General features: G+C 36.9%; 1 protein-coding gene across 5 annotated transcripts in view; it reads right to left on the reverse strand.

Moving 5' to 3' along the window:
* Positions 1 to 297: 297 nt before the first annotated feature.
* Positions 298 to 17,652, reverse strand: part of COBLL1 (cordon-bleu WH2 repeat protein like 1) — an 80,358-nt gene continuing 63,003 nt past the window's right edge. For 4 of the 5 annotated variants that reach the window (XM_030454574.1, XM_030454575.1, XM_030454573.1 and 1 more), the window contains 7 exons: positions 16,782 to 16,926; positions 16,136 to 16,204; positions 10,229 to 10,487; positions 7,547 to 7,632; positions 4,612 to 6,212; positions 3,817 to 3,999; positions 298 to 871 (listed from right to left, as the gene is read on the reverse strand). In XM_030454574.1, the coding sequence (XP_030310434.1) occupies positions 785 to 871; positions 3,817 to 3,999; positions 4,612 to 6,212; positions 7,547 to 7,632; positions 10,229 to 10,487; positions 16,136 to 16,204; positions 16,782 to 16,926 (2,430 nt within the window). In that variant the 3' untranslated portion in view covers positions 298 to 784. The remainder of the gene's footprint in view (positions 872 to 3,816; positions 4,000 to 4,611; positions 6,213 to 7,546; positions 7,633 to 10,228; positions 10,488 to 16,135; positions 16,205 to 16,781; positions 16,927 to 17,652) is intronic. The other variant, XM_030454576.1, reaches the window with a different exon arrangement.

Consider the following 17,652-nt stretch of genomic DNA (forward strand, 5'->3'; position numbering starts at 1 on the left):
ATGCTGATGACTACTTTAAAATATATCTAGTTCACAAAAAGTATTGCTTATTCAAGTGCTAGGTAAATACTATATACATGTAGTCAAAGAATAGATGAGAAACATCATGTAGTGCTACAGTTAAGAAATAAGCTTTTAAGTAGTACAAAAATTTCCAATAATTTATGTCCTGGGTTCTTGGGGTTTTTGTGTGCTACCAGGAAAAAATTAAAGGAGATTAAAAAATTGAAAATATCTATCCCAACTACTCTCAGCTGAAGAAAAAAAACCATCCAATTTTTAAAGAGAAACAAAGCATTACATATCGTTAAGATCTTCTACTAATAACAAATTTAATTTAACAAAGTAATATCGAGGCAGCATGTGATAGATTTCAGTTCAGATCCATTAATGTAATACAGAACTGGAAATTAATGATCAAAAATTCTTAGATTGCTTTAAATCTGTAATTTCAGCATAGTGCTACATACATATTTTTCACTCTTGAAGGCTAAAATTAAGAATATTTGAATCTCCTTCTAACATAAGCAAAGCTCATCTGCACCTCCTCTTAAATCTTTTTAGCAGCATAGTCAGCTTTATAAAGAGAAAAAGGCAAAATATTACTATAATTTACACATTCTAATAATATTTCCAAGGCATCAAAAGACCCAGCTTGAAATTCCTAAAACAATTGTCAACAATATATTAACATATACTTGCATTTACACATTCAAAAAACCTGTAGTTAGTATTAAGTCGGCCTATGAAGCAGTAGTAAAGTGCGAAATATTTAGTATAATATCTAGTGATTAGTTTTTGCTTCTGTGGAATACAAAGGACTAAGCCTGGCTCTTCCATTGACAGATATGGTGTTTGATGGAGGACCGACCTGCAGGTAGGGGGGGAAGAAAAAAGGAGAAAAAAAAAGATAGAATATTAACCTAACTTTAAATACTCTTGTCTCTGTAGTTTGTTACACAGTATTACTTCAAAGCAACAGAAAAACTGTTACTCCAGTTAGCATTTTTCTCATCACAATGAAAGACCTCCTCTGTGATTTCTGAACAAAACACATACACTGCAGAAGCAGAAATGTAAGATACCACTGAAAAATGTATTTTATCCTATCTAAAAATTCCGTGTATAACTATTGAAGACATGCATAATTTTTAGTCCTTCTCTAGACCTGCTTGCAAAGAAATGCTTGAAAGCACATAACTAAACCAAACAGTTTTTATTAAACAAAGCTGATTTCTAGCAAAATCTTCTGACACTCCTTTATACCATAGATACATTTCTTTTATCAGGAGCAAGTTACAGCTTCTTGGATAGATAGCAGAGACGGGATTTTCAGGGGAACTGCATAAACCAACTACTCCAGCTGGAGTTAATAGGAGCTGTGGATGCTCCACAGCCATGCAAACCACATACCACAGCTTACAGTTTTCTGAACACAACAAGAACATTCTGAAGAGAAAAATTATTCAAAAGAAACTTCACTTGACCCATTTTAGGTTACTAATTACTGAGGTCCCTATTGAATAGAAAAGACCAGCAACACAAAAGTCCACAGATCTCAACACTGCATACTCACAACATATTGAGTAAACCAGGGTGGGGGTGGGGGGAGATAAAGAATTTGGCTAGTGGTCCCAGCATTTTTTTGTTAATGATTCCCTCACAGAACCAAAACAAGGGAAATTATGGTGAGAGGTAAAAAGAGAAGCAAGCACCTGACAAACCTCATTGACAATTTAAATATATCAGGTTATTTCACCTTTTACTGAGTTCAGCTAATAACCTATTGCTGCAAAATGCCTAATTTCTATGGGTTTTTTTACTACTGCCAGTTCTCCATCTTAAACATAAAATTACATAATTGTATGTGTGTTTTAGGGGGTTTTTAAAGCCTGTTTCATATTTCTATGTTGCAGAATGGTTTTCTTTGTGTTTACAGTATCTTCATTATTAGAACTTCTCTTTAAAAGTATAACCCTGCCCTCACGAACAACCATGCCTATTCATATTTCCCATAGTATCATGAAACAAAGTTCACACACTATGCAAAATAATTAAAGTTCAGTATTAGTCAGAAGGTACTTAGGCATTGAAGGAAATTTGAGGAATTGGAGGAAAAATAAACCCTTAATGAAAATAGATGCAAGCAAAATCCAAACAATATTTGTGGTAGAAAGACAGATTTGACGTCCAAGTGACGTTGAACACTACAGCGTTTACTTAATCTTAACCTGTTTTTAAAATGGCTGTGGCTAGAAGTAATACTGCAGTGCCTTACATACTACTTTTACTGACTAGAGGTCAAAACCTACTTGAGCATGGTTGTAACCTTCCCAAGAAACTGAAAGTATAGAAAAGTTGGGAGAACTACAAGTTGAAGAGAGGCCATTACAGTGCTACACTGAAACAAAACCCTAAGTATAAAATGTATTGTTCTAATATCTAACCATCCGCTGAGTATGAAAGATTTCCATAAAACAAAACAAAAAACCCAAAAAACTACCTCACATTCACCTACCACACATAATTCATTTCTTTCAAGTTAGAAAGGGAAGAGAAAGAGAAACTACTTAATTTCTTTAACATTTTGCAATGATACATTATTCTTCTATACTGAATACAAAATACTAATGATGGGTGAAGAAAGCTTTGGGTGAGAAATTGTCTGGTTACAAATTTAAAACTATACAGATTTTTAAAGTGTGCAGTGGAGAGAAATATAGGTGAATTTTAGGAGAAAGAAAGGAAAGACTAATCCATAGTTCTAACCTGCAGGGGAGGTAAAAGATGGTCCTACCAAGCCTGTTGACAAAACATTAAGAATTACCTTACTACTGATACAAAAGAGCAGCAGGAGGCTTGAGGTACATTTAAGAAGAATTAAGGGGCTGATAAGAATCTTGTAAATAGAAAAATTTACTCTTCAGAACTTCTGTGTGTTATCTGCCTGCAAAAGATTGCATCTCCTTTGGGTCTAGGGTGAAGCTGCTTGTCAAGTGTCTAAAACCATACCGCTTCAAACCATATAAATGCAATCAAATAATTGAATATCATAGAATCATAGAATAGTTTGGGTTGAAAGGGACTTTTAAAAGTCACCTAATCCAACCCCCCTGCAATACATAGGGACTTCTTCAACTGGATAAGACTGCCCAGAGCCCCATCCAACCTGACCTTGAATATTTCTTCCAGGAATCAGGCAACTGCCTGTTACAGTGTTTCATCACCCTCATTGTAAACATTTGTTCTTTATATCTAGTCTGAATCTATCCTGTTTTTGTTTAAAAACATTGTCCCTTGTCCTATTGCTACAGGCCTTGCTAAAAAACTTGCCCCCTATTTTTTATAGGCCTTCTTTAAGTATTGTATGGCCACAAAAAGGGCACCCTGAAGCCTTCTCTTCTCCAGGCTGATGTTCCCCAACTCTCTCAAGTCTTTCTTTATAGGAGAGGTGTTCCAACCATCTGATCATTTTTGTGGCCTTTCTCTGGACCTCCTGCAACAGATCCATGTTTTTCCTGTGGTATGTTCCTGATTTTATTAAAGAGATACTTAAATGACAAGTTTGAGATTTACAATTAATTTCAGAAAGATTTTTGGTTGGATTTGTACTGTTTGAAAATACGGATGTGAAGCTTTGTATCTGCATTCACCAGCTTATTCTGCAAAACTGAACTAACTCTCTTCCTCTCCTTCCTTCCCACTGTTAAGGGAGCTCCTGGCAGCACTTTTTCCTTGTAGTGTCAGGCATCAGCATGGTAATTTTGAAGGAACTACCAGGAATTCATTGTTATGGATGCAATGATGAAAACTCACCCTTTTCAATTTGGCAGCAGCTTCTCCAGAGCGGATTGCAGCCATCAAGCTCTGATGGATCTGTTCTGGGTCAGAGTGCTGAAACGTCATTGCAGTTGGTCTTTTAGTGATAGACGGTGGGTGGTCACTGGAAGCACCTGATTGCACCTGACTCTTTTGCTCACTATTCACATTCCTGGCTTCCTGGAAGGGAAAAAGTGGGAGGAAAACCAAAACAAAAATCTTTAATCTGAATTAGTCATAAATGGAAAACTAAGTCAACCTGGCACAAGGTTGCATATCCAACTGCCACCATTCTAGTGTTTACTTCATTAGAGATTTCAGAGATCAGACACATTTCCACTACAGCACATAATTCTCCCTTAGATAACTATGCCATCAAAATTCTATAGCCCTGTCCAAGTATGTTTGTGTCGTGATCACTTGAAGACAAATTGATCACACTACTCAGAATTAAATTTAAGAAATCAGCACGCAGAGCCATAAAGAAGAAATTATACATATTCCAAACATAAAAATAGGTATCAAAAGTGTGAATTATTCTATTTAATTTACTGTTCTCCAAAGGAGGGGTGACTAACTATGGCAAGAAATAATAATTTCCAGTAATCTGAATGCAGTAGTTCTCACTTCAACATTCCCAGTACTTCACTACGATGTGGTGCTACTGTTGGACACCACAAAGGGTTTACAATGTATGAATACAAATCGGGACAGTTCAGAGACCAGCCTCTACACTAGTCACACAAGATGACAGCGGATCAACAGCAAACCAATATTAGAAATACAATTTACCTTATCCATTAGACTATTTTGTGCCCCTCCTGTTACAGTTTGTAAGGAAGGGCTTTTCACTTGAGGCATGGAGGTAGCCAAGGAAGATTCAGCTGCTGAAGTGGCAGAGGAGAGTTCAACAGGAGATTCCTCTCTCCGTGCTGGGCTAGTGATTGCACGGGTCTTACTGAATGACTGTGACCTTTTGACTGCAGATGAGACAGCAAGAGCAAAAGGGGATGGTCTTGAACTGGAGTACGGCTTTGGAACTGCAAAAGTTCTTAAAGTTTTTAGGTTCACCAGTGCTGGTGGACAGGAGGGGACACTTGAAGGTTTATTGCTTTTAACAGGTGAAATGGGGGATTCAAATTTTTTTTCATCATCAACTTCTCCTTCATCTGCTGGAGGAAAAGAAGCACTTGCTTTATGTAGAGACAAAGAGGTTGAATCAGGTGATGAGACTCTTTTTCCCATCTCTGTATTTTTAACTTCATTTTGAATGGAATTAGGAGCAGCAACAGTACTTCGGGCAACTGCAGATGTCACATAATGACCTGAAGCTCTTCGTTGCATCTGCAGATAAAAAGAACTAGGCTTTGATGTAGGACTTAGTACATTTGACTTGTCCTGAGCCTCAGAAGATGCATTTGTATTATCCAAGCTTAGTGGTGCGACACGCTGTTTGGAAGACACTATTTCCAACCGGTTGCTGTCAGAAGTAATCTCAGCTCCAGACACCAAAATATGTTCAGAAAGGCTGTTCACTCTGTGCAGCAGATTATTTGCTGCTGCAGGTTCATTTGATGAATCAGTCTGTAAATGACCCACACTTTTTGGAAGATGAGAAACTTCAGCTTGCACTGCGAGTCCTTTAGGATCTTCATGCTTCAGAGAGTTTTCCAAGGGAGATACCTCTTGATCCTTATAATCTGATGGACTTTCTGATTCCCAGCTCTTCATTATTTCTAAGGATTTTGGAGGCACTATCTTGTAAGTAGTCATTCCAATTTTTGGTATGTAATCTCTTGTAATTTCATTAGCGGGCTTGGGTTTAGGTTTGGCATCATGTCTATAAAAAGGGTGTCCTCTTACAGGAGAGCCGTCTGGAGTCTTTGCAGTTGTGTCTGGTGGAGCAAAATTACTTCCATTCATACAAAGGTGACTCTGATCTTTTATGGGAATTACTTTTTCATAGGTTGCTTCTTGTATCTCAAGATTTTGTTCTGTTGAAGTATCTTTATCCTCTTGTACTCCATGCCTCACCTGAAGTGGGCTGTTTGTATCTGTGCTGTATTGAGTGGTCAGTCCTCTGAATGTGGGTGATTCATAACCTTGAGGAATGATAATTTCTTTCTGTTTAGTCCTTCCCAAATTGCTATCTGATGGACCTGTCTGAATTGCAACATCCTGAGTTTTCACTATGTCCAAGCTGTTTTGCTTTTCTGGAACCAGTTGAGGATAATTCGGAGGACTTACAGATACGTCATTTTTACATGCTTGGCAGTTTGATAGTCTGTCAACTTCAAGCTTGTTATTTTCTCTAAAATCTACTGTTTTAATTTCAGCTGTCTGAAGTTCTTTCCCTTCTTCTGTTGTTGGAAGGAGTTTTGTATCACCGTGATCTTTAAGTTAAAGAGATATTCCAAATTTAATAAAAATGCCAAAAAGATTCAGCCTTCCCCCTCACATCACAAAGCCCCACATCCACTGTATTTAACTATAGGGACTGGCTCCTCACCCATAGAAAAATTTTCCTTGGAAAGGCAATTTAAAGATATACTTGTCTGTGAATAACATTGCCAAATAATAGCATTCTTACTCAGGTATTCTTCCTTAATTAACATACTACTGGTGCCATGCATCAACTTAATAGAAAAAGCTATTCTAGAGTAATTTAAGAAGTGCTTATGCTTTTCCATTGATTATATAGGCTCAAGAACTTAAGGACTATTCAGTATTAAGCTAGATGGAATTTTGATGTAGTTCCATACTTTTGTTGCTTCTATTCTTTAGTTTTCACATTACAAATGTTGTCCACTATACCTTATGTATTTGTAAAAGGGAGCAATAGGAAAACATGTACAAAAGGAATTTTTCAAATTGTTCAGTTTAGCAAGTCTGATAATTCAGTTTTCTACCCATGGACTAAACACACATAGTCCTCTCCAAAACACAGGAATACTTGGGTCAATTTTTAAAAAATACAATATTAGGAAAATTTAAACTATTTAAGAATAACCATTTAGGGTGGTATTTTGCAAGAAAAAGTCTATCCTCATATGTTATAAAATGACAGTTAAAACTTATGCCACATCTAAACAGGACAGTATGTTGTTTGATTTATAAAAGAAGTGTACTGAATGCAAAAGACTATGGAAGGCCTAATACATAAAACTGAAAATCTGTGTCTCAAAAAGGTTAAAAAATAGTATCAAGTCGGTTCACTTAATCTACAGCAAAAAAATGTGATCCTTTAGATGCACAGGATGTCATAATATCGTAATTTCTTTTCAAATCATCATGTTAGTCTGTTCTATTTGTGTTTAAAAATATTTTCATTTTCATTCAGAAAACTCATGCTAACTTCCTAAGCAAGGAACAATCATTGGCCTCTCCTTCCCCACTGTGTTCTGGTGCCCAAGTCACAGCATGTGGCTGGATAGTCTCAGTGCTCAGCCTCCCCCTTCTCAGCACCGCTCCACCCATACTGTCCTACAACAGCACAATGCAACTTTCACTACTGCTGTAGAAAGTAATCTTAAAAAATTAAAAAACCCCATGAAACTGCAGTCAATTCTTGTCACCTCATCTCAAAAAGGATACACCAGAGCTAGAGAAAGCACAAAGAAAACATGATGGTAGAAATTCAAGACCTGTATTGTAATTTTTTTCAAAGGAGTAGAGTAGTTCTCTTCAGCACTGTTTTGAAGTATTAAAAAGAGTGGGAAGTACTCACCATTGCTTCTATGTTGATCCAAAATTCTAAGCTTCCTGTCTATTTCAAATGCATCTTGCTCACTGCTTAGCTTAGTCTGTAGTCCTCTGCAAAGCACACAATACATAATATATGCTGGTATCGTTCATTTCAGTAAAACACAAGAAACGATGCAAGAGAACTGGCAATACTTTCCAAACACAGATGGACAAAATAGAATCACTCTGCCAAACACTGGAGTACTCAACAGGATAGATTATATTCTATCAAAAAAAAAAAAAAAAAAGAAAAAAAAAGAAAAAACCACAAAAAGACCAACAAAAGAAAAAACCCAAACCAAAAAACCAAACCAAACCAACCAAACAAAAAAAAACCCAAGAGAAAATGAGGAAATGATGCTATGATATTTTACCAAAATGACATGCAGCTTCGTTCTCTTCTGAGTAATCAGATGATCAGCTTCCCTTCCCTTCCCTTCCCTCTTCTCCTTTTTACTCTTTCAGTTTGAACAAGCCCCTTTCCAGTAAAAACTCAGTTTCAATTAAGCCACAAAGGTGATAGTTTATCATTCGTATAAGTGTTCTTAGTGAGAAGGCTTCTGACATCCCCAACATGTAAAACATATCCTTGATTTTGTCCCTAATATGACATGCATGAAGCTGTAGGAAACACTGAGTGCATATGAACACAGGAACTCTTCACTATGGACTTTTCAAAATACTAACAAAAAATGCTCTGCCCCTTTCAAGAAATACTTTGAGAACAAGAGAGATAAGCACCAAATATGTGGCTTGTTGCATATGCATATAATTTCTATCTTCAGACCATGGTGGACAAAGAAATGCTGCAAAAACTCCTCTTTTCGATGGGAATATTAAGTATTTGACTTTAAATGTACATAAAAAGGCTCAAAAATCTTGAAATTTATCTTTAAAAATTATTAAACTTCAGACTTATATCCCTGTTTAAGACACTTACTGGCTATAGTTACAAATTATGAACATTCCAAGTAATTTGTCATATCAAAGATACTAGTTGTCAGGAACCAGTGCCTTAAACTGAAACATCTACTTGGAATTATTTGAAATCATAAATTTCCCCATAACCTTCCATCCTAATGTTTCTTGTACAGTCCAAAATATACTGCAAATGTTCAACAAGGACGTTTTGGGAGCATATGCTCTCAAAATTACAGTTGGAAAAAACTTAAAACTCAGTTCTGCACTGCCTCGTCTTGCATATCTCCATTCTGTACATATCTTGAGCACAGCTGAGGGACTCAACTACAAGTATTCACAACAAGCTGAACTGTTTAAAGAAAAGCAAAACCCTAGAGTCACAGAACAGCACAGAGTATCGTTACAGAAATCAGTGGTTTTGACTGGAATATTACACATATCCCTGGTTTGATTAAAAAGGAGCTCTTCAAAGTAGCTAGATCTTTTATAAAAGATCAGAATTATTAAAAGGTTCCAGAAATATAATGTCAGAGAAACTTTAGTCCCCCTTCTGAAATCCCTCTGGTAACTCTGGAAAGAAGGGATTGCCAAAGAGTGTAGTGCATCCTAGATGATACTCACCAGAATTATAGGCCCTGAAACCTATTGCAAGTTAGTGGAGCAAAAAAAGAAACAACCCCAGGATAATTGGCTATACTGGTCCAATAGCACAGGTCTGATAATTCACAAGTGCAAGACGATGTAGAAATAGCATTTGTCTGGTTCTCCTCCTCCTCATAGATCCCCATAGAGCAGAAACACCCACACACCTGGCACAGTATTTCTCAAGACTGAGCACTAAAGATTTTTCTGAAACCTCACTTGGCCCTAGACTGACAAAACACCCTTGATATGCAAGTCAAAGCTCTCTGTGATGCCTTGAAAGTTTTTGGCTACTGGAGCATTCACACATTTTGGCTTCCGTACAATAACTGAAATAGTTCTTTCCATTTAAATTGGGAACAGTAGCCAGTTTAGTTGCCCCAGGGAACAGAGAAACAGTGAATTACATTAACACAATGGGACTTCTCTGAACAATGCAACATTTATTTCATGCAGGCACAACTCATGTTGGAAACCTGCTGAGTCAGGTAGTTTAACAAACATGCTGAAGGGCAGAGGTACATCATCACCAGAAGGAAAAAAAGGGCAGTTAAGAAATCTCAAGTGTTTATTCTTCAAAAAAGAAGAATTAACTTGCTTTCCTGACAGCAGATGGACCCAGACAGGTCAAGACAACTGGCTGACATATAAGGAAAAGACAAAAGAAAAATTAAAGCCAAAACAAATGTGCAAGCAATAGATAACTGTGGAAGAACAGAAATGGCCAATCTATTTGGTTTTCCCCAATTCTAGAAATGAATTTTTAAATTCTTATTTGACTAATCAATCAACTTTTTTTTTTCAGCACACTGCCCTATTAAATATACTGATTATTTGAAATTTTTCTGGGGTCCAGCTGTTTGAGTAGTAAGGAAAGGAAGGCTTAAACAGAACAGCCTGCAGAACACTTCTGTCATTTCGTTGAAAAGCTACATGAATTACTGGGCACAGAAGAATGTTACAATGAAAGTTAAGCATATTAAGCTCGTTCCTCTTTGACAGTTCACTATTCTGTGCTCCACTATGAAACAGCACTCTACGTTTTATTTGCCTCCCCCATTCCTTCCCCAATTCTCCTTTCTTTGTCACAAAACGTACTTACTTGCCATCTGTGCTCATATTTTCTTGTTTTTCTTCCTTGAAGCTTTGTGAGCTGTCTACAGAAACACTGCTGGGAACTGAAGCTGATGAAGCAGGATCATTTTTTTCCATTTCCAGTGGTACCTCAGCAGAGCTGAAGGCTGCAGTAATCTCTCCTGTCCCAAGAGAGTTATTTGTGCTTTCACTGTCCTCTCTCTGTTGCACACTCATCTCTTCCCTTTCATCAATTTCTCCCAGGCTGTATTCTGAGCTCTTTACACCTACCCTCACAGAAAGAAAACAAACAGATGAACAACCAACCCATACAAAACAACAAAACAAAAAAATTAAACAACCCACAACTCTCAGTGCAGGGTGTAGATACAAAGGTTCTGCTGAAATCAGCCTAAGGAGTTTGAAGAAGGAAAATGGACATTTACCTTCATACTTCAGGTTAAAAAAAACCAAACAAAAAACCAAACCCCACCTCATTCGTATTTTTAACTTCACACTATTTAGTTTCTAGTTCTAATTATCTCATTTTACACACGAGAATATACTCATTACCATGCTACTGTCCATCTGCTTCTGTATATGAAATTGCCATGTAATATTTTCCTTTTTTAACCCAAGTACCCGATTAGGATAGGTCAAAATATATTTAACAATATCACAATACCAGTTTTCATGAAGGTAAACTGTTTATTTTACCCAGACTTCTTAATATGTCTATTAGCTCTCCAATGAGGTTTAAAATAGACAGTTTCTTTATATTAGAGTAGGTATGTTACAGAACTAAAAAGCAACCCAAATCTCAGTTTTGCTCATAGTTTGAGCCAGTATGCTCACCACTATCAAAATTTTTACAGAACTACCCTAAATGTATGAAAACATAAAAGTGTCTTGTGAAGTGCCCTCTGTTACAGTAGAAATACACAAAAATAATGTTCACAGAAAAATGTTAATCCATAAAAAATTATGTTTTCAGATAGAGCATAGTTACACTGAAATGCTTAATTACTGGATTAGGACACACATGAGTCAATCTACCTGTAATTAAACTATTAAATCCACCTATTTTGATTTCCAGAGGAACTAAAGATCTCAAGTTTCACTTTCCTGAAAGCCATCTTCCAAAAAAAAGTTGATGACTCACATCTTTAAAATATTAGCAAATAGACCATACAATTAACCTCTTGGCTTTGCAACTTGCAATCTATAACATAAACCAAATAACAATTCCATCTCTATAGTGGTAGCATGGAAGGCTGCTGGCCACAAGGGAGCCTTGCAAGCAGTGTCTATCCCTGACCTCACCAGGGTATTTCCATCAGTTCTTCCAGCACCAATACCTTCTAGATACAGGTCTTGCACCTGGACAGTTAGATTTCAGACTTTTCTAAGTTGTATCAGCAAATTTCCAAGTGCATACCAAGCCTAACAATTGTGACAAAATACTGGCTTAAAGCAAGTAATGCCAGAAAACAGCAGATCTCTGAGTGTGAAAAATTGACTTTTTCTGTACAGACATTGTTATCCTACAGTGCTTCCAGTACTTCTCTAAGAATACATTGTTATGTATGTGTAGAGAGCTATCTATATTGGAGAAAGTCTCAGTACACAAATTTTGATTTTTCCAGTAGAGTCATTAGTTAAGAGGTCAGTAGTACCAAAGTTACCCATTCACAGTTACAGAGCAACTATAAAAGCCAAATAGTTTACTATTTAATTTTTTTGGGGGGTGGAGAGGGTGGGTATTGCACTCTTGCAATAATACTTTGTAGTTACACATCAAGCAATGTGATCAATGTGTCATGCCCGTGAATGCAGAGGTGGTTTAGATCCCCAGAGAGAGGAGCAAAATGGCAAAGTGGTACAGGTGAGATCCTTCCATACCAATATGCCAAACTAGTATTAAAGTGACTCTTTAAGAATTTACTATTCGTCAGAGCCTTATCTTCCTTTCTCTCCCTGCCAAAGCCTTTCATTTCCATCCAGAGAAAAGACATAACTGCAGCCTAATACTGTGGGGGATGATCTTAGTGACAGAAGTATAAATTTAGGTGTGCAGAGATAAATACTTACGGCACAAGGCACCAACAAAACATAAAAGAATTTGGGCAAACATCAAACATGCTGAGACTATTCCATAGCCCATAACGAGCCCTCAAGAACACTGTCTCCTTCACTGATTAGAACTATTATACCAGGGGCCTGAGCTATCAACAGCCACAGGAACAAAGACTAAGACCTTCAGTCTAGATGATCCGTGGAAACCTAAATTATAAACCAAAGCACAGCCAGGACTTCTGATAAGACAAATGGAAGCATTCTGGAGTTGCTATGGCTTCATGCCCAGCCACTGCTGTCATCTCTTGCTTTTCCTCTGGAGAGAAGTATAACAAAGGCTGAGTTGTATCTATCTTGATGAGATGGCAATTTAACATGGGTTGGTAGGAGAAATTGCTGACATTCCTGCTATGTGGAAGTCTAGGAACACTTTCAAGCTTTGGAGTGGAATAACCTGACCTAGAAATGTGTAATACCAAATAAAAACAACCCTCACTTTTTCCAAAGCTCTCTACCTAATTTGTCAGCGTAACTTCAGCCTCGCTTGGAGTTAATTTCAACTTGTGGCTTTCTGTCTGTTACTGGATCTCATCCCAGACCTTGGCCACCACTGCTGTGGCAGAATAAAGTCTGAATGCAATTGATACATAAACTATACTTAACAGCCATCCTTCACATGCATCATGTAGTTACCTCCCCAGAGGAACAGTTCAGATTTTATTACTTGTTTTCAAACGTTCAGTTTAGAGTTTTTATATGCAATATATTGCTAGAATGTAATTATGGCAATACTGGCTAAATACTGTTGTCTTATTGCTTATCTACTCTAATGTAGGTATATACATAAATTGCATTTTTGTCTGTGTATAATTTCTTCTCTATGAACATTAGTCACTGAGTTTTAATTAGTCCTCAGAGAATATTGTTAAAATCTACAGGATGACATAGTGTAGACATACTTGATAAGATGACTGACATACTAACTGCAAGTCTCCCTTGAGCCAGTCAGAACCTTCTGCACAATAGCAAACAGTGCTTGTAAGCACCAAAGCTGGAAAGCCTGACTACATCATGAAAATCAGCCAGTGTTTTTGCTCTTCACAATACAGTTCTTAAAATGGTTCTTAGGAGATACTGTAACCAAGATTATATCAAGGGACTTGTCTGATGAGAAGTCTTTGGGAAGGGGAATGAAAATCGTAATATGGAAAAAAAAAATGTTTATTATCCCAGACGTTCAAATTAATTCTCTCAATATTTATTCTAGTAGATGTATCCTTTTAAAATACTTCTTATGAAGGTCTAGTCTGTTTTTACACTATGAGAAAACTGTACTTTCACAATAGAAATGTTGCCTATTTGAAATTATATAGCATACTCCCACTACTTAAGCACTACTTAAGACACCAAATAACATTTACTGAATATTTGCAATGGTTCATTACAGGGAAAGAGGAATCACTGTATTGGCTAGCATAGCAGAACTCCCTGGGGAATGCCAGTCACAGCTCAACAAAAGCTTGACCAGTAAAGCAGTATTAAATGGAAGGAGCTACTACTGAGTTTATGTAAAGTTAAAATCACGTCCAATTCAACAATTAAGAGATATTGAACCATTTCATCTATTTTAAACAATAGCCAAATGTGCATAATTTGCAGACTAGGAACAGGACCCCATGTACTGTAACTCATTTTGCTGCATGTGAATATTGATTCTCATAGTATGATGGGTTTTGCTAAAAGGACCTTTTATAAACAGGCCTTGGGACAGTTTCAGAGATGCCACCAGAGAGCAGCAGTATCTCATGAGAAAAAAAAAAAAAAAAGGGGGGGGGAAAAAAAAGGGAATAAAGGAAGGAAAGAAGAAAGGGGGGGGGAAAGGGGGGGAAAGGGGGGGGAAAAGGGGGGGAAAAGGGGGGGGAAAAGGGGGGAAAAGGGGGGGAAAAGGGGGGGAAAAGGGGGGGGAAAGGGGGGGGGGAAAGGGGGGGGAAAGGGGGGGGAAAGGGGGGAAAGGGGGGGAAAAGGGGGGGAAAAGGGGGGGGAAAAGGGGGGGGAAAGGGGGGGAAAAGGGGGGGGAAAAGGGGGGGGGAAAAGGGGGGGGGAAAAGGGGGGGGGGAAAAGGGGGGGGGAAAAGGGGGGGGGGAAAAGGGGGGGAAAAGGGGGGGGAAAAGGGGGGAAAAGGAGAAAAGGAAAAAAAAGGAAAAAAAGGCAATGAAACTGTGCTACCTGATTTGACTTTATGTTTATAAAAAAGTATTGCATTAAGTCTTCAACAGAGATCAGCAGCAGAAGAAAGAAGCCTCTCGCAAGCTGCAGAGGTAAATCTCAGAGCTCAACACAGACTGTTTTAAGCCCAGGGAAAACAATGACATTTTTCTATTTCATTCCATTACATCTTAAATTAAAATAGTTAATTAAAAACCTCAGAGATTCCTAAATCTATGGAAAAGCAAGCAAACCATTTCTATGAAGTTCACAGCAGCTAATTTATGCATTACTTGGACTTGACAGCAATGAGAAATGCAGACATTCTAGCATGGATTGACAATCCTAAAATAGAAATAAGACCCAAGAAACAAAAAATATAAAACAAAACCATTCACTATGGTATGGCAATTTTGATCATCATCTTAGAGCTATCACATGTAGCTAAACAGAGCTTTCTACACAGAAAATTAAGTATTAATAAAGATAATTAAGAGCCAGTCACTTAGAAGTGACTATCCTCCTTCATCTGCTACAACTCAGAAAAAGAAAGGTTAGAGCTTCATTACGTCTTTAGCCTCAGACTGCAGTGTAGGTTCAAACATCCCACTTATTAAGTTAGGTTATTTCTATTAAAGTTAGTTATTTCTATTAAAGGTCTTCTCTCACATAAATTGCTCTAGACACACACCAAGCCCAAATTTACTGATGACTGTTTTTATTATTTCCCACAGTTTGCAAGAGACATAGAGAGGCAGATGCCTTTTTCAACCCTTGTGGTACATTTGTGCTTTACTGCTCAAACCAATTTGCTTTACTTCCTGTAAAATAGCAGAGAAACTGAGGGCTTAGCCTTACATAATGCCAGGGACACTCCACATGCTTAGTGTTTATATATTTCATTCTTAGTCAAACACATAGAAAAGTGATTTGTACCAGACTGTACTGATTATTCTAAAAAGCTTTTCCACATTTTAGAAGGCTTCTAGATGCTCTGTCTTGTATCTGAACCCTACAATCTGATGCTTACAAACAACAGTACTTAACAGGACAAACTGAATTAATTAAAGTGTATTAAGTTCAGCAACTAAAGAGTTGTATTGTAAACAGCTATACTTGTGTATCATATTTTTTCCCTAGTACCCCAAATGGTTTACTGCACAACTATTTATGTATGTAGTTTATATTTGCTACTTGTGTTTTCAAAGACTGTTCAGATACAAACCAAGAGCAGGCACAGGTTTGCTCCTACCCCTATGTTAGGCAGATCAAGGGCAGTACAAGGCAGAGCTCTGAAAACAAGATTGGGCTTTAGCTTTTGAAAGGCTTGTTTTGAGGTATACAAAAATCAAGAAAGTTTTGGCATGTCTGCAACTTGTGGGTGAGGAGGGAAAACAGGGATAATGTTTTGTTTATTAAACATAAAGTACTAAGACTAGAACAAAATATATTCTATGTGCTTCTGTAGACAGTAAACTTTACATCTTTATTTTAGAAAGCCATATTTGTACTTCAAAGGAAAAGTTAATTGATCTGAAGCATTAAAATGAATTCTATGTTTAGAACACATGTATACAGTAGTAATTTACTAATATGAATTTTCATACCTGGCTATGAAGTTGATTTTATCAATGCATTAAGGAAAAGAACCAACCTGTTTCAGACTGCATTTCAGTGGATCCTTCTTCCACTTTAGGAGGAGCTGATTCTGTTGGCACTGTTACTACAAAAAAATCAAGTTACAAATTCATTGGGTCTCAATTTCTGTGCCAACAAAAGTTCTAGATAAAATGTTAAATTGTGTCCATCAAGAAATGTACCTTGCCTAAAGTAACCAGTGCTCAATGTCACATTTCCCAGATATTTTAATCTCAACTCTCAGGTGTTTTTGAACCAGAGAACTGAATTTTTGTTCTAACAGCATAATTACATAAGAACAATACAAAACTTTCACTCAACTTCTTCTTGGTCTATTTCCTATTAAATCTTCTCTCCATAGAAGCTAATCTTTTCTCCCTACCCAGTCTGTCTATCTGATTAACACAAACACAATTGCTATAGTTAACTATAATTAGTTTGGCACGTGCTTTTTTTTTTTTTCCAATCTGCATGCTCTAAAACCTGCCTGCTTTCTCACACTACATGAGCCAATCTCCTGAAGTAGTATTATTGCTCCTTACATGAAGATGTTTGGCACTCATATTTTTACTTGAAGTTCTTACAAGGAGGTATTTCTTTTATATTTAGCCAAATTGCCATACTTTTTGTTGACTCCCAATTAAACAGCATAAAACAATTACCAGTCTGATTGCTGCTTTCACTTTGATGTTCTGGTGCTCTAGAGGGTGGTGAGGGTGCTTTGCGCTTCATCCTCCGTAGAGAGGAGTTGACAGAAGCGGTGTCACTGAGCGGCAGGGAACCTTTCCGTACTAATCCTGGAGGGGCCTATGAAAGGAGATAGGGGAGGAAGATTATTAGGATGATAAGCAGCAAAATGGCTCTAATAATTATTCTCCAAAAGTACCTATATCATATATTTGGAAAAGAGAGCGTATGCACCTATTTGCAAACTTATTATGTTGCTCCTCTTAATACCTCCAAGAAGTAGTTAAAAACCAAACAAACAAAACAAACCAACCAAAAAAACTGAGTAATGTATTCACAGAGGTACAAGATACAGCAGTAGAAAAAAAAATTAAAAATCAGTTGTTACATATAATATAAAAGAAACTTGAATTATTTTATGCTCAAAGGCTATGCTTCAAACTACAAATAATTCTTTTCTAAAAGCAACTAAAAATCATTGTGCAAAAAAGCTTCAAGTATATCCCACTGCAATAACGTGAGACGCTGTCTTCTCCATTTCTTCAACACTAATTGGGATGCACGCATTATTATTAGGATTTTGTTTCTCTACTTGGAGTCCTTGAACTTTTATAGAAACTTTTTGAATGTCAGCTTTCAAAACTTACCTTGTAAAGTACAACTGTCTCATAATGATAGTATTTACTGCAGTTAAATTGTAATAAATTGTAATAACAATTATAGTATCTACTGATGTTAAATTGTAATAGTCTTCACTATTGTAATCAAAAATAAACAAAAAAACCCAAAAAATCTTAGCTCATAAATAATCAAAACCAATTTTAAAAATGGGCAAAGTCTACCTAC

This window comes from Calypte anna, chromosome 7 (genome assembly GCF_003957555.1).
Source record: "Calypte anna isolate BGI_N300 chromosome 7, bCalAnn1_v1.p, whole genome shotgun sequence".
Classification (NCBI taxonomy): Eukaryota; Metazoa; Chordata; class Aves; order Apodiformes; family Trochilidae; genus Calypte; species Calypte anna.